This window comes from Neopsephotus bourkii, unplaced genomic scaffold (assembly GCF_033783945.1).
Source record: "Neopsephotus bourkii isolate Nb327-2 ecotype Australia unplaced genomic scaffold, CSIRO-AGI_Nbou_v1 NB_1765, whole genome shotgun sequence".
Classification (NCBI taxonomy): domain Eukaryota; kingdom Metazoa; phylum Chordata; class Aves; order Psittaciformes; family Psittacidae; genus Neopsephotus; species Neopsephotus bourkii.
The window spans coordinates 7637587-7663216 of NW_026902239.1; the positions used below are offsets into that span (position 1 = coordinate 7637587).

General features: G+C 36.0%; 1 protein-coding gene across 7 annotated transcripts in view; it reads right to left on the reverse strand.

Annotated features, from left to right (window-relative positions):
- The window catches only part of LAMA2 (laminin subunit alpha 2), a 361801-nt gene that overhangs the window by 45737 nt on the left and 290434 nt on the right, over window positions 1–25630 (reverse strand). For all 7 annotated transcript variants that reach the window (XM_061378283.1, XM_061378279.1, XM_061378277.1 and 4 more), the window contains 6 exons: window positions 24634–24797; window positions 20970–21108; window positions 14731–14833; window positions 6293–6409; window positions 3042–3224; window positions 414–568 (listed from right to left, as the gene is read on the reverse strand). In XM_061378283.1, coding sequence (XP_061234267.1) covers window positions 414–568; window positions 3042–3224; window positions 6293–6409; window positions 14731–14833; window positions 20970–21108; window positions 24634–24797 — 861 coding nt within the window. The remainder of the gene's footprint in view (window positions 1–413; window positions 569–3041; window positions 3225–6292; window positions 6410–14730; window positions 14834–20969; window positions 21109–24633; window positions 24798–25630) is intronic.

Here is a 25630-nt window from a genome sequence, read left to right on the forward strand (position 1 = left end):
AGTTTGAGATGGTTTCATTCTCAGGTAATCTAAGTTCTATGAAATGAAATCAGGGGCTTAATATCAGTGCTGAGGCAAAAAAAAAACAACAACCCAACACTGTCATTTTCACAAAAAATCAATTATGATGTGATTCTTCTACCATACCATCATCCATAATACTTCTTAAATAATAACCTCTGCAGATACATTCCTATGGCTGCTTTCCATTTAACAAGGACAAGAAGAAACAAGACAGAATGAAAATCATCAGAATATTCTCTTTTTACCTAGAGGAATTATATTCCATTATTTGCTCTCTTTACAGGTGTTTAGAATTAGAACTGATTCACCCTATGGAAATGAAATAGAAAAGTGGAAAACGAAATCCCATCAATACTCAAAAGGTCATCTTACTGAGAAAGAGGGCTTACCGAATTGGCTTGCTTCCGAGCTTGGTTTATCAACTCTTTTATCTGAGAAATGTTTTTCCCTAAGTTATCCTGAAGTTCTTTGATTGGCTTGATTTTATCTAGCAGGCGATCTGCTTCCTTTTCTAGGGTTTTAATACTGGAATCTGCATCAGCAACTTCATAAGAAAGAACAAGACAGGGTTTTAGAGTGTAGTGTCAGAGAGTAATTATACACTGCGATAAGCAAAATACAAGAAAATTCTGTATACACAATACTCAGCTGATTGTATATACGACTATGAGGTACACACAGACCAGGAAGCTTTCTGAAGAGACCAGGATAATTTAAGAATATTTAGACTCAAAGTAGCAACAGTAGCAAATGCAGGTTTTAAAGCAGGATTTTGAAGCAGTAACTAAGGTTCAAGTCAGGATGATACTATTGGAAAACACTTCTTGTAGGAAAATACACTTATGAATGCAATACTTTTTTAAAAGAAATCTAATTTTGAGAAATATATTAGATTAAAAAAACCTGGTTAGTTTCCATTAGTAATTTCTGAAACATGGTTAGAATTGAAGTTAATTCTTGAATTCACTATAATGGCCTCAACTAGAAAAGGCTTTATTCTGATCACAAGTTTAAAATTCTGCATATATACCAAAAGCAGATTAAAAACCAGTAGCAGTAAATTGCAAATATTTTCTTTTTATTCAGGTGAACATAATTTCACATGTAAATTTTTTTTTATTTTTTTATTTCAAATTACTCATTTTCCTCTCAACATACAACCAGTGGATAATGTCCTGTCTTTGACAATCCATCAGCAGAAGTCTGCATATCTAGTTTTTGAATAGTCACCCAGGTACTCATACCAAACCTTCAAGATGCTCAGAGCCTTCAAAAAATAACTATTTAACTATTTCAATGAATGTAAAATATAGAGCACCATGCAGAAGCTTTGGTGGTAAGGAGGTTATCATTGTTTACTGAAAAAGGCACAATGAAAGCAGCAACACAGAAAATGTACGTACTGATTTCTGTAGGCAAGATATGGAGAGAAAGAAAAGAGAAAAAACAGAAGATAACGTAAGAAAACATTTTGAAGCCCTAAAGTGAAATGTAAAGTAGGATTAGTCTAGCAAAAACATTATATTTTATGCATTGCATGTCTATATGATAAAAATTTAGGGCCTGAAATTTGGCATACAAGAAAGGTTATGTCTACTTCAGCATGTAGGCATGAGGCCCAACATGCTCACTATATGCATTTGGAGTGTTTTTTTCTGCATTTACTTTAATCTCATTCTGCAATCTGAGTATCCATTAGCAATTGGAGATTGGTAAAAGCATACTTCTGGAAAACATCTTCTAGTTAAGATTTATAAGCTTTATCTGACATGAAAGAATTTGTGTTAAGACCATTCCTAATGTGAATGAAATAATAGTGACTAGGAGCAATCAGGAGATTTACTTCTAAATTATTGCTCCTAATCTCAACTAAAACACTAATGTACAGTCTTAGAATACTTGGGCTGGGACAGGTGGCCTACTCTAGATCCAGCAGCGCCAAGAAATTACTGCTTTTAGGTGATTTCTCAGTAGTTTATCACTGCCCTGCCAGAGGTCATTACCTCATATTTCTGCTTGTTCCATAATCCACAGTAATCTAACCACGCTATTTCAATCAATAACTACTTTTTATATTTTCTAAACTAGCATGGATCAGTCTGCCCGATGGGGATTATATCTGGGGCTCACACATGCATCTCAGTTGATGAGGGATCAGGAGCTTGCAATAGGCAGGCAGTTACAAACAGCCATTAGGATTAACTTCTTTCACTGGTATAGCTATAATTTGAAGAGGATATTTGTCCATAGAATGAGAATCACAGACTCCTAAACTGGATGTTTTCAGATGCCCAGCTTCATCAAGCTGACAACAATCTGGGAAGCCCAGGTTAGATCAGAAACTAATCCTTCAGTAATTTTCTAAATACACTGTTTTCGCTGTAAACCCTGGCTGTATGCTCCTATATCACCATAAAATGCGTTGTAATTTAGAATTCAATTTTATCCATCATAACAAAAGTGAAAATGCTAAAGCAATTGTTCACATTTGATAACACAATTCACTATCAAAAAAGAAAAAAAAAAAGGCATATAAATACCATTCCTAGAATTTCCCTTTTATCTTTCTTCTTGTCTTCGGTGTTCTATCAAAAATAGTAACGGATATGAAAGAAGTCATGTGTTTCTCCCAGAACTCATTATCTGGCTGACTGAAGACAGATTTAGTGTGTGGAATTTTGCTTTAATCAATGGGTGAATTGCCAGTCAGAATCTTTGATTATTCACCTCCTAAATACTTTAAAAAGTAGTCTGCAGAACAAATCTATCAACTAAATATTCATTGTGCTGAAATGAGGTTTTTTTTTCCCTCTGCTTGCAGTAGTCCTTAAGATTTTATTTTTATATATAAAGTCCAGAAAACAGAAGTCACAGGCATTCCTTTTATCCCAGCATACTGTAGTAACACTAGTAACAGAGTAAAACTCTAAAGTGTCTCTGTTCCATTTTGAGATGTGAAAAAAAAACCCAGAAATTTAAAATCACCATCAAATAACCAAAAAAAAAAAAAATCTTACTGTTCTCAATAGGATCCTTCACAGCAGCATTTGTTTTCGCCACATCGTCTGCAAGTTTACTGTAGTTGTTTCTCAAGCCCAGGAGATTCTGGTTGAGGTCTTTAACCTGGGCCAGGATGTCATTTACAGTATCGTTGGCTTGCTTGGCTTTATCTTTGGCTGCCTGTACTTTAACAGCTGTATCTGTAGGTAGAAAAGGATAATGAAATGATTGTCTAGAGTATAGAGCTTTCATTCACACATTTTTAGAATAAAGTTGGATCAAAATTCTACCATCCTAAATTGTGTTGTGTAGTTTTCTGAGAGCTTCTACTTCACGTGTAGTATGCCATTATTTGTTGTAAGTGTGGACTGAAGAATCTGGCCCTGTACGTTTTTTTTTTTTTTGAGATACCAAATGCATCAGAAAATTAAAAAAAAGCTCCAGACCCAGCCGTATGTAAAGTACAAATAATTTTGAGGTAATTTTCTTTTTTTTTTTTTCTTTTTTTTCTGTTGCTGTTGACTCACTGATTAACCTCTGATCATTTTCCAGGTACAATATACTTATAATATAAATAACATAATGTTCTGATGTACAAAGTACAGAAATCCAATTCCAAGTGTTTCAGCTAAAATTGTGACAAATCATTTTGTGAATAAGAAGAACAAGGGTCCACTGACTGAGTTTATCACATGCATCCAAAGACATCCTTGGTGATCTTGAGCAAGGTGACCTTGGCACCTCTCTGCCCTCAAAATGAAAATGAATGTTCAGTCTTTGGGCTGAAAACATTCAAAACTGGCATGTTTTTGATTCTGCTATTGCTAAATGGTAAAATGCACAGCTAGGTGTTCAAGTAGGTATTTATTCAGATCTGGCATCAGTAAATTGCTTTGCTTTAAAGCTTGTCATGCAGCTCAGGTGCTGATGCTGTGCTGAGAGTACATGACATGATGAGCCAGCAGCACAAATTGTGCTGGGCTAGGGAGCTACCAGATGTTTAGAATTCGCACAGATGGGACCAAGTGAGCAAGCAGAAAGCATTGTCATGGTGGACACTCCAGTTTGCAAGGGAACCTGTGCGAACTCGCACTCTACCATCACAGTGGAGTCACAGGACCTGCAAGAACCTGCCTTGCCACCTGCTTCCTATGAAACTTTTCTTGGAGTTGCTTTCCACTTGTGTGCTCAAAGGTATCCTTATGTCAGTCATATGAGCATAGGTTTCCAAATGGTCTTCTAGGCAGGTCATCCTTCTGTGGAACATCTGATGTGATTGACCCTTAGGCCTAGCAAGCATGTGATGCTTCCAAAGGCCATAGAGAATTGGTAGGCTTGTTCTGCACACTGAAGAGTTCCAGGACCCTTTTTACTTCCTTGAGTAAAGATATATTATACCTATGTTCCAAACAACTCCACCCTCATTTCTGAAATTTTGGCTCTGAGAAGGCCCCAGTATACATCAGCACCTCAAAAATACAAGTGAATGTTTAAAAAACTATTGATGACATCATTACTGCCTAACAAAGAGCTCTGATTGCCTTTTTTCACTTCCTTTTTTTCATCATACCTAAGTATGTCTGAGGCCATTATTAGAGATCATTCATCTTTCTGAAAGAGTGAAAGTTGGAGTTACTGTGTTATTTCTTTTTGGTCACACAAACTGCATTTATTTTCAGCCACACTTTATGCCATTCCTCCACATATGGGTCCTTCTCCTAAGGTGATCTACCTATCTATCCCATTTTGAATCCTTCTGCTTTTATTTGGCTATTAGTGAACCATGGACACAAGAATTATTAGTTTAAACTGTTCCCTGCTTTCTATAATCCTTGAAGAGTAAGACACATGATGAGTCATTTCATCCCCCATTCTCATTGGTTATTTCCCTTTTGGACAACTAATTTATTAAATTTTCTTATCCATGCCATTTATTTGCTCTGAATTTAATTCTAATACACACATGCTTGTTTTTATGAGTGTCCCTGTCCCAAGAGCTAGCATCCTGTAACTCTAAGCTGACAACAGTTAATTACATTGCTAATGGCAATGTCATTAATATGGTTGCATATTTCACATTTCTTATTTCTTTTACTTGTTTCATAGTTAGTATTCTGTGTCCTAAAGGTCAACAGGCCTTAAAAGTCCATTGTTTGACTGAGAAATTTATATTTGCACAAGAAGAGAAATGGTCATGTCAGTAGCTGTGGCCAAACCCCAGGAAGTTGCATAAAATGACCATAATGCATTAAACCAAATTTTTTTAATGCCCAATTTCAAGGATCACTAGATCTAACACAAAACTTCTCAGTTATCTAGAATCTTAAGGCCACAAAAATGTGCAACACAAATAGTAAAGTGTTTTCCATACCAAGTTTTTACAGTCCAAGCCTTCCAGACCATCACAAATCAGACAATATAGATTTTCTTTAGAGACTTTTCTTAAGGTGTATCTTTAGTTTATAAAGTGCTCCTTGGACAGAAAAGTTCTAACAGATTACACTGATAAAAACCATCTTATTTTCTAAAGAAACATTCAGTTTATTACTGTCCATTATAATAAAACTACACTGTAGTTCCCCGCCTCTTGCTATCACAACACAAAGCAGCTATCATCCCATGACTTTGTGATTTTAGTGACTATCACAATTTTTTTTTAATTTTTTTTTGAGCTATATAGAATTCTGAATGTGCACAGCATTTCAGAATTCATTGTGGAAAGCCTGTTCCAGTTCTAAGCAATCCATAGTATATTTAAAAAAGATATACCACACCAGACAGTGACTGGAAACTATACTGCAGCATAAATTAATGAGAATGTAGCAGACAGGTAAGACAAAACCCAGCAGATCTCATTCTGCTTTTTCTGTGAACCAGTAGGTCTTTATTTTTCTTGGGTTAAATTTTACCAGCTAAATTATAATGGTTCATTAAAAAGTAGTTTCATAAAAAGACTTTCCACTTTTAAAGAAAAGACTGTCTCAGATTGTATCATAATTCCTGATATCATAACTCTTTTCTTTTTGAAACCTTCTGCAAACTGCAAAAGCATGGTACCTTTTACCATACCAGAATACAGATGTCATGTAACTACCTCCAGTTCAGTTCTCTATCTCACATTGCTCATCTTCATCTTATTACAGCAGTCGATGGTCAAGGTGAACACAGTGTGGACAAAGGCAGAGATTTATCAGACAGATTTTAGGTGATGGAAAATGAAACAAAAGAGCAGGGATGAATCAAGTGTTGCAGCACTTTTCCAGCTTACCGTTAGGAATGGCTGACAGTTTTCCTAAGGTTTCATTCAAAGTTCTCAGGAGAATGGAATTGTTGTCATCAGCATCTTTCAGTTTGTTCTGCATGCTGTCCAGATGATTCCCCTTTTCTATAAAAAGTGCAATAGTACAGAATTTTTAACTCTTTATTTTTACCATCCCTTGTTTGCACATAATTCAAAAGGCATAGTAATGAGTAAGCCATTAATCATTAAGATATTATATCGTGTAAATAGGGAAAGACAATAAAACTGGTTCTAGCGTTCACTGGTAATCTTGTTTCTTTAAGTTCCCTACTTCTGTGGTACCTAAATGCTTGAGTTCCTTGTACTGTGGTATATTTATCAAGGGTTTTCCTAAGGTGTCCAGAAGAAATAAAAAAATTACAATCGCATATGATTTATGCAAATTCACACAATGACCCTCTGAAAGATTCAACAAGTATGATGTTTAGTCATAGGTTTGATTCCTAGATTAAGTACTACTAAAATTTCCTTCTTAAGATGGTTGTCTGGGTTGAATGAGTTTAATGTAGTATGAAAAAGGCAAGATCCATTAAGTCAGCTAACTGTAGCAATTAAACTGGCCAGACCCAATTGTCTTGGATTTTCTTAAAGATAACCATGTTGACATAACATCTGAGGAAAACACATAATATCACCCTAGTAGTGATCATCAATATAAGGAGAATACCCTAACAACAAGTTAATATGAAATAAGCATAGTTTCATATTTTTTCTTTTTAAAGCCCGTCTAGTAAATGAAACTCAAAGCAAATAATTTGTTCAAATTGAAGAACTAGTGCAAATCAAAGTCACAGGTGTGTCATATTCAGTGCATTGTAGATGAAACTGGTGTTATCCCTTACAGATAAGTTTCTATCCTTAAGCGGTTGCTCTAGAATAAAAATTAAGATGGTTATTTTCTTTTTTTTAAGAGTATCCAGCACAGCAGTAATTCATCAAATTTTCAAAAGTGAGATTTCAGCTTTATGGCTACTTAAACAAACATTTCAAAATTTTGAAGAAAAGTTTGGCACAGAAAATGGTAATTAATGCTTAAACTGCTATCTTGGGGAGCATTTTTCATCATTTCTTCATCTCAATGTGGAACTCTTCGGAACAGCCAGCTGGTAATTTCTTACCTTAAAGGCATGCCCTACTGGGAAACTAATTCAACATCACTGTGTTTGGTAGCAGGAAGATGAGAATAATTTGTAGAAAAGGATTTCAAGATACAAAGTATGGCTGTGACCTTCAGATAGGTGTCAAGTTACTGAAAATAAACACCTAGTTTCTGTGTACTTATCCAAGTGGATACTGGGACAGGAAAACAAATGGAGGTGAGGTTTCTTGGTGAAATTACAGTCACATACCTATCAAACCCCAAAAGCATCTGTTTTTATAAGGTACAATAATTAAATGTATCATTGGTAGTCCAGCATCTCCAACAGTATCAGGGCTGTAACCCTTTTGTAAGAGAATAACCAGAATAATAGATTAAAATAAGGGATTGTGGTTCAAGTTCCACAGATTCTAAAAAAGTAAAACTTCATAAAACTAGATGTGCAAGAAGCAATTTTTAAAGAGAAGAATCAAAAAAAATGTACATTGCCTATAAGAAATCATTGACTAATTTTTCCAAGACTATAGCAAGGCTGAAATAGTGGATGGAATTTAAATCAGAACCATACTTTTGTTGTTAGACCCTTTCAAGTGTCATTCAGGAAACAGTCTCTTTGTTTTTCAAAACAGAGTGACACACAGGATTGCAGGAGTGCCCAGAAGAAAGCCTTGATTCTGCAAAACGTCCAGCAGAAGAAGAGGACGAGGTTTGTGTGAACTGCAAGAGGCACAGTTGACACTAGAATAATATTGGGAAGAATCAGATAAATTATAAGATCACTCTTCTCCTCAAAACCAGCTTTGTTTTTAAATGACAGGCTTTGCCTCTACTGTGGAATATGCTGCTGGTAGGTAATGTAATGTTAACCCAGGATGAACTCACAAAGATTCTGGTTTTAAATGCCCTGAGACTAGCTGAGTTCATTTACTGTTCACTTACTGTTAAGTAATAATACCAACAAAATTGTTTCAATTTCTTCCTTTAATTCTGAAATTATGGTCTGTTTGATATTTCCTTGGTGTCTCTGCTGCCTTTTGGGATGTTAGTGTTTATAAAGTGTGTTAATATTTCTGAGATATTTGATTCATGTCCACTGGTGGTGTGCTAAGTTTGTTACATACTCTTCTATTATCTCTTTTTCTCCTCTTTAATCTGCCAGATCCAACATTATGATAATTATCCCCTGGTTATATTTCCAAAGAATCATGTTTCCAGACTTCTGCTTTCAAGTTTGTAACCATAGCAGAAACGGATTTTTATGGATTTTAATAAGGGAAGTTTCCCTAGAACTCCTGAAATTAAAGATTGAGACTCCACATCTTTGGTATTTTTTTCTTTTAAATCCTTAAGTATATTTTAACTTTTTTAAAAAAAGGCCATAAATAAATGCTACGAGAGAAACTCTTCCACAGAGATACTTTAAGAGATACTAAGGCCCACGTCAACATTTCAAGGAAATTGTTCATTTTGCACAGTGATATTAACCTGAAGTTGTATTTTGAAGTAACTTCCCATACTGTAATCCAGATGGCCTTTTCACTAATCACGGAGCTAATTCTGTGTATGAATCACAGACTGAACTGACTTTCTGTCAGCTTTTCCCCATTCTTTTAGTTATTAGCATTTATGAAAAGTACTGGAGCTATGATTTGAAGGCTTGATATCCTCTAGTTAACCACAGAAGCTAGATAAAATGCAGGCAGCTACAATCTAAGTTTTTCCAAACTACATACTTAACTGACTTGGAAGAGGTTAGTGGGCCTGCACTGAAAGATGCCAGGCACTGTCAATTCACTTTGTAGTGTCGATTGAGGAGTATCCTGAGAAATGTATCTCAATCCTGTTTTGACTTGATTAGCTCTCACACAGATGACACAGGATGCCAATCAATGCAGTCTTTACTGTTCAAATCAGCAAAACTATTCATGCATCACTGAAACTAAACCTTAAAGAGTAAGCAGTTTCATGAATGACTTTGTAGGTATGGACCTTTAGGTTTTCTGGCTTGGTTAACACAAAGATTTTCAATTTCTCTTTACATTTCCACAATTAAACACAGCATTACAGAATAACACATCTTCTTTTTTTCCTCTCAATGAATAAACTGAGTCAAACATAAAAAAAAATTAAAAAAAATCCTTACACTTATATATATCACCTTGAACTTGAGAACTTAATAACCATTTAATATACTTACCATTTGTATGTAGTGATCCGTTTTACAAGAGACAAGTTTGTACAAGTCTTTATAGATCACATACATAGGTGGCACTCGTTAATTACTGATGATATGCCACTGCTGCAATATTAGTGGAAACCAGTGTTTTCCAATAGTATGACCAAATGAAATTTTCCATGTGAAACTGTCCAAGAAGATATCACAAGACTATGCTACCCAATGCATGTACTGCAAAATCAGAATAAAGGTGGAAATCTGTCAAGGAGCAATATATGCAGCTGTTTTTATTGACTGAATACTGCATGAATGAACTGGCAGTTACACACATCCCTTTCTGTTGTCATTGTTATGCTTCTTCCAAGTATCATTCTCCCTCCCCAGTCTTACTCTTGTTCCTCACATCCTGTGAAGAGGAAGATGGGTCACAAGCTATTTTTTTTTCCCCTAAACCAAGCAAGACTTAGAAACTGGCATTAGGAACAAACAGGAGGAAAATATGTAGGTAGAGAAATATGGCTAATGATGGTTAACTTTTTAAAAGGACCACCTACCCCACTGACTGCAATAATTTGGTGAATGCAATATGCCTGGTCAACAAAAATATAAAGCAGAAAAGAATACTCAAACAGGGGATTTAGCTGTGCCTATCAGCCGTAAAATGTTTTAGCTAAAAATATTCATGTGTTTTCAGTCGAGACAAGTCCCCCACAAGTTGTCAAATCTTAGGCAAAAGAAATGACATGAGCTGAATTTCAGTAGCCACCTGACAGCAGTCTCCAGCTGAAGAGGAGCTTATACATCTTATTTTCACTTTTCATTGATCAGTTTTGACAAAGTCTGTATATAGTCTCAAACCTGCATTGGGCAAGAATATTTTTAAAACAGTAAATTCAAAATTATAAGGAAGAAAAATTGCTCCTGGCAAGTTGAAAATCCCTCAAGGCACAGAGAGAATGAAGCTGGCAGGCAGCGGCATTCACTCATTTGTAGCCAAAATTTCTAAATTCCTTCTTAGCCAGAGCAGCACTACATACAGATTTTCCTTCTCCCACCAGGGTTAACTCCTATCCCCACAGAGAGAGAAATGACTAAATCTCCATTTTAATAGCTTCTGTCAAAAGCTTTGCTTTGTAAGGACTGTTTCAGCAGTTTTTGGTGGTAATATAAAACAATGGTGTGATTAACAACCATTTTATAACTCAGGTAATTGGCCACAAATCAGGGAAATGTCATAATGTGACAACAAAAGAGTCTCACCTCCCTCACAGACCAACCTGGATTTTTGGAGAGGTATATTAGTTGTGTGGCTTATAGGTCTTCATTACTTTAATTTACTACCTGTAATGCTGACAGAGAATTTTTTAACTAATGATTACTCTGTCTACCACACCTTTATAGAGCACCCATCATCCATCCTGCACTTTCAGTTCAGACCGAGCAGGATGGCTTAATAAGAATCATGAGAAAATACCTTTCTATTAGACACTCAGCTCCCACTTTCTATTGTCAAAACATCAAGACATCCAGAAGGGATTATGTTCATAATACCAATAATGTCACCACTTTGAGCAAAAGCAGGATGGGGAAAAAAAATACAAACCTAAGAAATCTCTTTGGTTTTTTTTTTCTTTTGCATCTGCATTCTGAGCACAACGTTAACTGATCTCTGTGGGTCAAGCTGTGGAGCACAGCTACGTTTTATTGTATGGAAAAAGGTGTACTGTGAAAAGTTCAGAGTGTTTGTCTGTATGAAGCACTCTAAATCTAAGAGATATCAGAGAGCATTAAGAAAGCTCCATCTCATTACCTTTCAGTATGGTGCAACAGCATACACAAAGATCTGTCATTTTATACACTGCTCCCTGCTTGCATTAGGATTGCTTTATGAATCTTTAGATTGTTTAGACCTTCACTTCTGAAATATGAAACTGGTATGAACTTAAATACCATAAAATCAGGGGATAACATACTTTTTTTTTAAAAAATCACTGAGGTAATGTCTTATTGAGACTGCAATACATCTTAACTCAGTTTTTCCTCTCTAAATTGGAAAGTCTTGTGGGGACATGGAATTCACATATATATAAGTAAAGCTACTATTTTATTTTGTCCTTGAAAATAGGCATCGTATTATGTGGAACATATGATTACTCCATTGTAACTGCCTGGGGAGCACATAAAGCTATGGACTCCACTCTGTGGTTTCCAGTCTGCTCAGAGGAACACTGTGGCAGGGAAGAAGCAGTACAGCCATTAGTGTTTCCTATACACTAGTGATGGCTCACCATAGCAGTTTGAGCTCCAGAAAAGGGCACTAATGGCATCCTTATTCATTGTACTTGAGCTATGCTACTTAAATTGCACACTGGCCTCCCTTCATAGCTTTGTGATTTTATGTAACGTATATACTGAAACATTCCACTCCAGCCCTGAATCAGTACTGAACCTGGCAGTAAAGAGTTGCTATAAAAAACACCCTAAAAAATACATCCAAGATTTACTAGTAACTGCAGGCACGTGTGTTTTTGTTTTTTTTTCCTGAGAGCTGATACAAGAAAATAATGATGTTTTTAACTGTCAAACAGTGTATGACAATGAAAAGTAATTAATGACCGTATGAAACATTACACTTTATGCCATTATTAAACATTATGTTCGCTTTTTAACTAGTTTTGCAATTGGAAATCCTAGAGCTGCCAGAACTAAATTAAAGTGTAGTCATAGCCAAAAGATGATTCTATGCTGTATGGATCTCATCCTTCATGCAGTGTATTTTTTTTGTAATGCATCTCCCAGGAGGCCATGAAAATTCTGTATGTTAAAATCTGAAAGACTGGGCTCTGTTATAAAAATCTGTCTGGTTTCTAACAAAAAGTATTTTAACTACTCTAACATGACAGGGAAGTTTCAGGCATCATCTCTGTGACAGGCAGTTTAAATCTCAAGCTTGAATATTTACTATGTGTGGTTCTTCTAGTTCTAATGCATGAAACTTTATTTTGTTTTTCCATTTTTTTCCCCAAAAGCTACAGTGACTGGACACAAGCTTCTAAAAAAATGCACAACAAAATTTCAGATTACAAAAGGAAGTGGATTACAGTGCACACATTTGAAATAAACTACAAAGTTTTCAACTTTAACTTATTCTGACTAGGCTAATCATAAGTATTACTTAGTATTTGGATGAATACACTTTCAAAGTAGTTGTACAGAGTACTTAGTTGATCCTTCTCTTAGACTTTACCAGTGGCACAAACACTGAAAGCTCCTAAATTGATTTCTTTGTTATATGCAGAAAACAAAGCAATTAAAGCAGTAATGTTTAACATTTTTCACAAAGGCAGATGTGTGAAACTCATTGTCGGTCTACTCGAAAAAAGATAATTGTATCATGCTTATTTCCCCTCAGGTTTCATTGAAATGAATTATTTTTTTCAATTCCTTTCTGAGTGCTGTGGAGAAAGAAGTGTTGAGTACTGTTAAACAGATGCTTCATTAGTGCTGCAATAAGTGTTTTCTTGGGGGACCTATAAAACAGTCTGGATAAAGATGCAAGAAATAAACTGCTTTTGGTTGCAATGATCAGATCATTGAATCATAGAACTGATGTTTGTCCAAAGATCATTTTACTCCTTCTGACCAACAGTCATTCCTCACTGATGTTTGTCTAAGCTGTTTTCAAAGATTTTCAAAGGTCGAATCTACCTAATCTCCTCAGGAATCAATTCCAGTACTTCTGTATTTAATTATAAGGAAGATTTTTCCTAATATATAATCTGTATCTGTGCACTTGAGATATTTTAGTCCCATCTTCTTTGGAAAAACCTTGACATAACTGAAGAATATTAAATTGCCTCTTTTTCAATTTACGAATTTAAAGTATTTCAACCTTCGTCCTCAGCTCTCCTTCTCTAGCTCTCCAATCAGTCTTCACAATGTCTTTGTGACTCTGCAAACCACCTCAGCCCTCATGATCAGTGCCCAGGAGTGTAGCTGGTAACTTAGCTAAAGCACTAAAAATTCTGAACAGAGTAGAAGGATTGTTCCATGTGTTTTGGAAAACCATGCTTCTATTCCTGCATTCCTGTGAAATATCCTTTTTCCACCTTGACCCAGCACACGAGTCATGCTTTTCTTTAGTCTCCTTCTAGAGAATATAGCACCTTATCCTGCATTTCTGCAGCTAATTAGTCATGTGTGTGTGAAACACTTCATATATGTCTATACTGATTACTGTCCTACCTTCTCACACTATGGCATTCACCAATAATCCTGTCATTTGTTGATGAGAAAACATCAAAGACATTATAAGAATAATCTGACCTGAATTACCAGCTTCTACATTTCTACATCTCATTAAACACATAGGACTTTTTTCCCCCCAGTGGAAAATACTGAACAGAGATTAAAGATCCTTTATTTTCACCAAGAAACCAAAGTATTTGGTTTGGAAATTACAAACTTCATTATTTGAGCTGTGTTTAGACATTTATTTGTGTTTAGGAACAAAGAAATATTTTGTGTGTGTGAATTTTTTTTCTCCAGAAACATGTTTTTAGTTTAACTTTATTTATTTATTTATTTATTTTATTTATTTATTTATTTATTTATTTATTTATTAAGAAAACGCTTAGCAATTCCCTCCCATTTGGCAAGCACCTTAATTCTATCTCCTCATGCTTCCGTTTTCTGGCACAATGCCCTAGGCATTCTGAAGAGATGTGGTATCTCTGATTGGAATTGCAAGCCCTGCTTCGGTACTGAGAAGGATAGAACTTTAATGGTATGCTGGGTTTTGTACTAATTTTCTGCTAGATTATTCAGCAAATCAGAACCAGTATTTCCATTCCCCTCTCCTCCCAACTTACTCTTGCCCTTATGGTACTTAGCAAGAGAAGACCAAGGCAACACCATCCTCAGCCTTCCTGTCCAAGAAACACAGGGGAACTGCATAATGCCTGGACTGAAACCAGGAGAATCTTTTTCACTGATACATTGTTCATTTTTATATCAGATGATGAATTATTGATTTTTCCTACTGATATGGCATCTTCACACTGGAAGCATAGCAGTCTCACAATGGTTACCTGCTATTTAATGGGCCTGAATGTCATTTACTGCACATACCTTTAACATCATTTTCTAACATCTTGGCTTCGTTAAGGACCCTGAAGCTTTTCTGAAGAGAGCTCTTGGCACCGTCCTTCAATGATCCTTGAGGATCAGATGTCTGTAGACAAACAAGCAGTGTCATACATACAGGAAAGTCTGAAGTTATAAAAGATACATGAAGATGATCTAACTGAACAGTCATCAAAATTTTAAGTGAATGGCAGTATTCTTTGAATTATATCCCATTGTCATTATACTGGTCTACAAGACACACAAAAAAGATCTCTACTTAATATCCTTTTATTTTTATGTGAAGCCAGATCTCCTTTGTAATATCAGTGATGACTTTAATAAAAAGAGAAAATGTTCACAGTGTTAAAGAAATAGGTTTGACTCTAGGAGCAAAACTTTGACTCTAGGTCCAAAACGAACAAATATATTTCAACTTAAACATGGGTTTTCTCCTTCAGCTATTGACACAACATTATGCAATACAGTATTCTTCCCTAACAGCAGCTACAGTACCTTTAGAAGCCAGACTGGATTTGATGATCCAGATTCTAACATCGACAATAGAGATTCATTTGTGGTTAAATTCAAGAATTGTAACTGTTAGGTTAGTAAAGAAAATATTACATAAGAGAAATGAAATAAAAGAGTTTAAGAAGAAGGGCAAACTGCCGTTAACCTGAAAAAGTGTTACTAATAAATAACCATCCTTCATTATACCATGCTACCTAAATGTCTTTCTTTTGAAAAACATCCATCTTTATCTTCAGTGCAGGGATGAATAGATAGAATGATTTTTTCTAAATTAGATTAGTATTTCAGTTGGTAGGAAATGCTCTAGGTTCTGAACCACTTACTGTTCAGTTTATAAGACTGAACCCAGGTCACACATCATACTGAGTACATTTCTTTGAGAATACGCCAGACAGCCAGACAACATTCTATATTAGTCATGGGTCATAGCCTTGTAGCTGGTATGTAATTAAGCAGCAGCTACCTTTCATTTTCCAGGGCAGATTCATATACTAAAAATTAACCGTGTGTCAATTAAATGACACAGTTATTATTGCTATTCATTATTTATATAATGAGCAAGCCCAGAGGTGATATTTTGCATACCACTGAATCTTTGTTGGTTTTCAGCTATACTGTGAAGTCCATATATTGGATGTGCCCATTATTTTTTGTTTTAGGGAATGTTTTGGATACTTTCAAAATTCAGAACCAAATTTTTGTCACAGGATATCTTATGGCATATGTTGCTATGTCACAGGGATATAGTTATTAAGGATTCCTTGTATTCATACAGGATGTATGTTTAGCTTTCATCACAGGCTAAGTGATTTTAAGAAGTAATGCCAGTAAGACTGCCGGATTTCCAAGCTCACCTGAAATATGTGTACACAAAATCCTTTCAACATCAATGAAAACTATAGATTCGAAAGATGAACAAAATTAGTTTTTTGTAGATTATCACATCACACAAGTAGCATTGGTAACAGAAAAATACATATAAAAGCAGGGGGAAAAGAAATAAATAAAATAGGCCATCCAATTGAGCAGAAGAATGTTCCTGAAGGAAGAATGTTTGGCCAGATTTTGTGGCAGATGCACCTGTCAAATCAGATAACCCTTTTATAATAGTTTTCCCATTAGCAACAGAACCCAAGGTATGATCATTCTGTGACCACTGACTTCAGAAATAAATAACTAGGAATGGTTGACCGTCAGTTTATATGCAATAAAATTATATGGAAAGCCAGGTTTGCAATAGAAAACCAAGAATTTAATCAAATCAGGGACAATAATAAGGCATGTACTGACAATTAGTCAGAAAGAGATTTCAGCATGAAGTTAATACTAGAAGAGCCCCTTCAGAGACAAATACACTTGTACTGATTAAAAGCTATATTTTATATTTATTTTAAAATAATTCTGAAAGGGAGGATTAATCAAGATATCTGATGCAAAACATACTTTTTTCCTAGATTTTCTTGTAGCTCATGAGAAAATGTGTTATGATGAAGGCAATAATAAAAAAACCCAAACATATTCTGGCTTTGTGTGAGGTGAGTTTTTGTGCTTGCAGCAAGCCCAGATGATTTAATTTAAACCCCTTTATGATTTAATAAGGCTGAGAGCCAAGGGTCTCTGATATTATTTTCTAAACTGGGACACCCACTGTAAAAAAAAACAAACCAACCAAACAAACAAAAAAAGAAAAAAAAAAAACAAAAACCCCCTTGTGATTCAAGATAAACCAAAAAATTGCAGGATCCCAAGGATTTAATTTGTTCTACTTCTGCCTCTTCCAGAGCATCCATAACCTGGGGAAAGGACCTTCCTCTTCCTGTGCCCTCCTTCACATTCCCTTCTCTCCCAACTCTGTGCAGCTTGACTGCTCATAGCATCCTGTGGCAGATCTCATTATGTAACCAAACAATGCAGTCATCTCAATCGTGGTTTAGAGGCATGAGTGCTACAATAATATTAAAATGCAAAATGCTGCCACTGAAACCATACATCATCCTTAATGGTCTGTTTTTTCCTATCCATGGAATGGGTTTGCAAAAAATTTTAGCAAAGTTTAACAGTAAAAGAAAAAGCATCTAACAAATTACAGAAAAAATCTATGATGTGATAATTAACAGACAACTTCAGGTAATGAAGGAATTCAGGAAGAATACCCCCTACTTCTTCCTTTTCCTGCTATTTGAATGAACCTTGAATTCTCTTTTTGCCAAACATCCCAGCTTCTGCAGTAGGGGTTCAAAGATTTCAGTTCAGCCCATAGCCTGGTGGGTTATGGCATTCTCCTGAGGGGGGGAAGAGATCCCTTCAGATTTCCCAGGGACAACTGTGTGAATCACTGATTTACCACATTAACAGGGAAATATTCTACATCTGCAATAGAATAACATCAGCCATAGTCACAGCATTGTGAACACACGCCTGATGGCACATACTGGTCAGGGTCTGAACACATCGGGCTGAGAATTGCTGGGAGTTTGCATTAAGGAATTTTTCCTGAGGATTCATGACTGGATGTAAACATGAAGTAGGCATCATGTTGTCCAGATCTTATGACATGGTTTTGGTCACAGGCACAGGTACAGCTCCAAGCACAATATAAATGCACTGGTATGGTTTTGAACTTGAACTTACAGACGTAGAAGGCATTTTACAGACCTAAGTGCTAATTTGCATCAGTTAAAAATAGTTCTGCCTTATCCTTAATTTTTTTTTCCCCACAAACACTTATATTCTGAGAAGTTTTTGCCTATGCAAGAGTTAGGGCTACTTTCATTTTTAGCAGCCCTGAAGATGGGCGAGCATTCTGAAGTACTAATATGTTACAAATGATTTGCACCTCAGGACAACCTCATGAGGAGGATGGCTAGGCAGCTTTATGCCATTACCACATAAGGAAAACTAGACACTCAACATAACTGTTGGGGTACCACTATAAAGAAAGTCAAAAGCAAAGAAGGAGTTACTTATGACATAACATGTCCCCTGTGGTTCCAGTTACTACCCTATAAGCCCTCTCTAAAATGCCTAAGGATAATCACATTTTTCCAAGATGTACTGTAAAGGATCAGGCACTTAAAGCTGGATCTGCTAACATGACTCCACTTTTCAGTCAGTTACTGCCTTGACTAAGTAATGGGACGTTGAAGCTGCTTGAATACTAGACATTTCTCATCTGTGATAAATTTATTTTGCTTTTAAACAGGAAAGCAAATCCATCATAAAATTAGGAATTTTTCTATCATATTTTTAATACATTTTTTCCAGTCGTTTATCAGCCTTCCTGTAATTACAATGGCTTTTAAACATCTTTTTGTTCTTTCTTTTAGCAACATTAGCCTAATTTGAAAACAAAATCATTTTCCCATAACTAAGGTTATTGTAAATTATTTATTCCAGTGACATACAGAGTGTAATCTAAAACTCAGTCCTTTCCCTACCATGGTTCATGCACCAGCTTGCTGCTGTTGGGAAATCTTCCATCCCCCTATACCCCAACATTTTAACCGGCCAATGGGAAAGGCTAGGCTCATGGATACATGGATACATGTGAGCTACAGCACTTCTCTCCATTATCTGCCAGCATCTGGAGATCAGAGTCTTACAGAAGTCTGGCACCCAAAACTGCTCTCATAAAGAAAATAACATGGCTCTGTCTTCCAAATGAAGGCAATGCATATGGTGTCTGTCTCCTACACAGGGTCCTAAAAAGCACCTTCTTAGAAAGGAAGTGACACAGTATCTAGGGGCTTCTGAGTCTGAGAGAGCTCAAATCCACAAATGCTGCCTTCTAGAAGAGCGCTCGAACCATCGTGCTCCAGTCAGCCCCAAGTGAGGCTGTGCTCCCACTCTCAGGCTGAAGCTCAGCTAAAAGTAGATTCCTTGGGGCCTGCAGAAAGAGGCAGCCTGGTTTACCCGGTCAGCAGTTGAGATCTTCACTTACAACAAGCAAACGTACCACAGTCTTTGCATAAATAAAACAAAAAATAGAATAACGAAATGATGACAGAACTTCACAATTAAGCCATTTGTTTAAAAGCTGGTCAAAAATTTTCGCATGACCATTTACCAAATTTAAAAAAATCTACCTTGCTCTGCAGCACTTTGATGGCAAACCACTGATTACTTCTACTCTCTATCAAGCCAGTTATGTTTAAAAAGCAGCAGCTCCCTCCTTTCTCTTCTTTATGAATCAGATTCCTGTTACACATATACAGGTTTTTTTTCACAAAAAACAAGCTCCCACTAATGAATACCTGAAATGAAGATGCTTAAAATCTCACCTTAATAATATCTTAGTCTTCTTTGCTATTCACTTGCCTCTATTTCCATCATATTATCCATTTTCACCTCCATCCCTTTCAAATTATTTATCCATTTTCCATGGTATAATCTCCATCTGATATATACTCTTTTATAGCCATATCGTAATTGCTCGCTTTGTTTCTTGACTGCTCTATGTGTCTTTTTTTACTATTTAATCCTTGAAACAGCTGCCTGCCTTACTCACTGCAAGTCATCAAGGACCAAAAGATAACCATCTGCATTACATCCTAATAAGAAGAAAAAAAATCCACAGCTCCTTATTTACTTCTGCACTGTAATTAGGAGTTCCAGTGAAATAAACAAGTATTTACAGAGCATACTAATGTGTGAAAAGAAATTTTTTCATCAAGAGAGAAATACAGTAATTAGTGTTCTTTGAAATAGAAGTTGACAATGTAAACAGCCTAAAAATATTTTTTTTTTTGTGCAGTGTCTAGATCACTTTATCCCTCTCCTAAATACAGACCTTTACAGCATGTGATTGCTTTTGCTGTTCTCATAATCCATTTGACTGAATCAGCTTTCTGCAAGCTACCTTTATTCATGCACAGGTGCTGTAACTACAAGTGGCTTTCAGTCATCTGTTTCTGCATCAAATATAGAGTCTGGCCATATTGTCATTTCCTTGTGTGTCTGTGTGCCTGTAAAATGCATGTCAGCTGCTCTCTGACCAACTTCTACCAATTAGCCATTTAAGTCTTTGATATTTGACATAAAAATTAATTCTGGCTATGCTCAGAATGCTTTCTGCTCACAGTATCCACATTAAGGAACCAAGTTCCTCATTACTGCTCAGGCTGTCTGTACCTTATAATCCTATTTGCAGAAGTTCTCTCCACTTCCTTCAAAAATTTGCATGCAGTACCTCATAGTGAGAATAAGATTCCTCTTGAAAACCAGTTCACAAAAGAAGCTGTATGGCTTCTAAGAATAAGACTTCCTTCTCCCCTCCTAAAATTCTCCCATTTCTAGAATGCACACAGTTTATCCTATGTGCAGAGAAGTGTCCCTGCTCATTTTCATGGAACTGAAGGGTGAAGGGTTAAATGTGTGCAAAACATTCCTTAAGTATAAACTAGATTTACTGAGTATCAAATGACATGCACTCCTGACTCAAAGCTGTTGGCTTGAGACACAGACAGAAACTGAAATGTGGAAGACAGAGGAAGGAAGAATAGTAAACAAAAGAGGAAAGGAAAATAAGGAGCAGGAGTTAGGAACAAATGGGGATGTAGTCTGAAGGTCCATGTAGCTCTGACAGGGACATAGCTTTCTGATTTCAACACAAGAATCTATGGTGGCAGGGGCCTCTTTATAAAGTCATAAGATGGCAAAACAGTTCCACAGAAAATCTAAGCCTTTTTCCACAATTTATTTATTTTTCTTACCGCTTGCATAGCTTCATTTGCAAGAGTCTTGGCTTCCTTGGCAACCTTTTCAGCTTCGTCTATGTAATCCTTGATATTAGTATAAGCATTGAAAGCAAGCGTGGCATTGAAAGAGAGGTTTTTGGCTTCAGCAAGGATTCTGTCGGTATGGGAAAAATAAACACACTATTAAACCTGCTATCAGAGGTCAACAGAACATAGTATCCTACTTTTTCAAACCCAAAAGCCTGTATATCTAAAGCATTTCTTTAGACAGATATGCTTCTCTTGAGATTTCAGGAGTTCTGGCATCATGTGCTTAATGGAATTAATTTTTTATCTGTGTAGAAAGACAAAAAAGCAATGGTAGCTAAAAGAGGTTCTATGAGCTAAAAATGGAGCAGACATTGAGAAAATATGCAGTGCTTAACAATATAATTCGGATAACATATATTCATAATGTGGGTTTCTAGGTTATGTGTTGAGGCAGGCAACTTAATGAATTCTGTACTGAATGAACATGGGGGATCATCACAGGCACACTTTAAAGTAGACTCTCTGAACACATAATTTCTTGGTCTGGCTGCTAAACACTGAAGTTTGGAGATCTCATTGTCTAAATCCTAAATGTTAATTTTGCTGACCAAAATGAAGAACATACACAATAATGCTTTATATTGAATGGGATGTTGTATTTATAGGAAACAATAAATTCTAAAAATAACAATTAGATTACAAGGCAATTACAAGCAACTAATATTACCTGGTATGTAGGCTGGAGCTGAGCTAAACCCTTCCCATGGGAACTTTGAGCCAGCAGGCTGGAGAAATCACTTTTCTTGCATTTTCTCTGCATGATATATTCAAATATTTTCTACAAAGGAGTACTGCACCTATGGAATTAGCCTGAAGACATCCAGCTCAGTATACATTATGTCTGATGCCTATTGATGCTTTTCCTGAATAATGGGTAAATGGGCTACAGTTCCCACTTGAATTGGACAAGAATGGATTTGAGCTTGAATTTTTGCCTCTCTGGAAAGTCTCTGGCCATCAAGGTGCATAGAAATGTAAAAGAGGCAGAAGATACTCCTTCTGGACCTCTTCCAGCTTGTATAAAATATTTAGTCATTGAGACAGTGTGTGTGGAAGAAATTCATTCTCTAACCTGGTAATTAATCTATTCTCTGAGGAACTGGGACAGCTGGGCTTTAATCTTTGCTTCATTGAGTAGTTAATGACTTCTACAAAATGTAACAGGAAAGACAAAGGGGATGGAAGGTATGCTCCCTGGACTCCACATGTAGTTAATAGAGGGAGATTCCCTTTAGGCTACTGCAGAAACAGTATGACTGAGCTGCCTCTGCAACACTCCTGGAAAAGCATAGCTTCTTCCTCAAGTACAGATGGAGCTCATTAGGCTACGGTAAGTTTTTGTGATGCTCTGTTTGAGAAATGCACAGCCCAGAATAGCTATCTAACTAGTAGCTCAAGTACTACTTACAAATACAGTTTATATCCACTGTGGCTAAGAGAGAACCAAACTAAATTTGCCAAATACCAGCAACGTTTACTCAAGCCTGTACTAACACCTCTTTGTATACAGGATTTTTTTTTTTTTTTCTAGGCTAAATTTATGAACCGTTCCATGTTCTAAGTCTTCAGAGAATGTCCTCACTTTCAATCAGTACGCTATTTGAAGCCTTAGGGGGTGGTTGGAGAGAAAGAAGTCTCCTTCAATTTCTCCTGTAAGATGAAATTCTACTTTTCAGCAAATTTAGTATTAACTGAAAGACACTCAAGTGCCAGTTGTGAAGATAGATTATTTTTGAATTCTTAAAACAGATTGAGACTGCATATTCCTGTAAAGTACAACTGATGTCAGTGCATGAAGTCAGCTTCCATTCTGATGGAGGATTATACCAGACCTTGGAATTTCTTTGTCTTTTGAAGTTATGTATCTATCTGACCACATTATAAATTTTGATTTTGAACAATTTCTTTTTAGATATATTTTTAATGACCTTGCTTTGGAATTTCTTATTGTATATCTTAAGAAATTGAGGCTGATGTCTGGATCAGATAGATGTATACACAGTACTGTTATACCACGGTGAATGAGACTTTAAACACTACCCTAAGGTCTTTCAGGCCAGCTTGTCAATTTGCATTAAGAAGCAACTGCACACACTCATAAAAACATCTATTTAGCATAGTTGAAAACCTCTATCTCAAAATACATCTTGCCAACATTTCATTAAGGAGGCAAAATAGTGGGTTTTGTCTACATGTTCTCTACTTCTTAATTCTTCCATGCCAACTTTCCATGTATTTGGGTACTTATATCCAAACTCAGGACTGTGAGAATAAGTCAGGATGTGACATAAGTCATCTATTTGAGGCCAGGGGTGCATCTAATCAGAGAGTGCAAGTACCATTTACAAAAGTTATGCTTTTCTAGAAACAGTGCCTTTTAAATCCTTTTTACTCAGGAAACCACAGCTAACATTATTTTACATACTTCTCAAAACAAAGTAAACTGAGTATCTATAGTAGTATGACTACACTGTATATGAAGCCAGTAATTTTGCAAGTATCAGACATTTTATCAGAGGTAATTCCGTGCCTTTTCATCAAAATAACAGATTCTGGTGAGAAAAAAAAGTGTGTTAAGCATCTGCCCACAAGTTTTTGGGATACTGAAGTCTTCAGGTAGATATGAAAGATGTAAGGCAGCAAAAAAGCAGCATATCATTTATGTTTAAAAAAAAAAATAATATTTTTTTATTCATGTTGTGCTTTTGAGAAAATACAACTCTGAAGCTATGACAGGGACAGGTTCCAAAAGGCGGAACATCCATGATCTATTTCTGGGTATTACTGTTGCAAATTACACTTACTATTTATGGCTTGCTTTCTTAAATTAAAAAAAATGCAATAAAACAAAATACACCCCTCCAACTCCCAACAAACCCCAAACAAACCAAACCCCTTCTTTTCTTCTACTGTTTCCAGGAAATTATATTCATGATGAATAGAAAAACATCATTATTTCCGAAACTCATATAAAGACCATTTCTGTGGTCATATAAACCCAGGGCATTGAAATTCTCATTTGTATTTAGGAATGTGATAGTGGTAAACAGAAACTGAAGATTCTATACTTAGATTTAAGCATTTGGGCCCATGACACCTATTGGTTTTGGGAGAGTGTTTGAAGTCACTAGAGGGGTTATGTTCTGTCACTATGAGGAATTTCTGACTGTAAAAAAATATTAGCTCCATGATAAAGGTCTCTTACTAAATGGTCACCTTAAGAATGAAAATACTGCTCATTTTTAATAAATGTTTATGAAAACATATAGTGGACTCTGTAAGATGAAGTTCAATTTCTTTCATATCAACACAGCAGTATGCATATGGTAAGTTAAACTGTTACGAGTTCATCTGAGGGCACTGTTTGCAGTTCATGCAACCTATAAGCATCGCAAGATACATGAAACAGTTTACAAGAGATATATACACAAATTAACCAACTGGATAGTTGTATACTTGTATAGAACACGGGTTATTTTTATAGTCCCAGTGACAGATGTCAAAGTCTAAAAACACCCTTCAGTTTTTGTCACGCAATTTAACAAACCTGCTTCATGATTTTATCATTACTGACTGACAGCTGCCTTACCCATCTAGTATTGCAGATGATTCATTCAGCTGGGCTGCATGGTTCTCAGCTTGCAACACCTTTTCTGGAAGCATCTTGTCTTGAATTTCTTGTGATAAATCGTTTATTTTATCATTCAGCTGATCAGACATTGACTGTATGTTATCTGCAATGCCTTCTACATACTGCAAATGACAAAAGAAAGGCCTTTAATCAGCTGAATGCAGGCACTCTGCAGCCCTTTATATATACACATTAATTTACTTATTTATTTATTTATTCCTTTTCAGGTATTATAACTTAACTCATGAAGTAAGACTTCAGGGAACTAATATGGAAACAATAAAGAAATGGTTGGACTGGAGAGCAGAGGGGAGACAAAACAATATTCCAAGAGTTACTTGCCTCTCTTGAGCGTAGTAGAATATTTTATTTTACAATTAAGGAACTGCACAGTTTAAAACCTTATAAACTCTAATTTGGATTTCTTTCCTAAATGTAGATGCATACATAGACTAAACTGTTGTTATGCTCCACAATAATAACTAACCAATGACAGAATTTTCATGTTTTAGGACAATTTGAATGACCTCACTGTATTTTTCCTTAGTATCTTAGTAAGAACTATACTTTTTTGGAAGACCTGCCTTTCTTGTTCCAATAAGCTGTCTCAAAGTGTTTCCTTTCGCAATTCTCCATGAGGCATTTTTCCGTTCATTATAACAATCTTCAATGCAAGCTAGAAGTATTTCTAGAACCAGTGATATTTCAAGGTGGTTTTGGTTGGTTTTTTTCCCCATAGCCGAGGTACTGATCGGAAAAACCTTTAAGGTACAATTTTCAAAAGTGTTGTAGAATCTTAGAGTAGTTTGGGTTGGAAGGGACCTTCTGGATCATCTAGCTCCAACTCTCCTGCAAGCAGAGAGGTTGCTCAAAGCCCCATCCATCCTGGGCTTGGACAATTCCAGGGGTGGGGCATCCACAACTCTGGGAAAGTTGTGCCAGTGCCTCACCACCT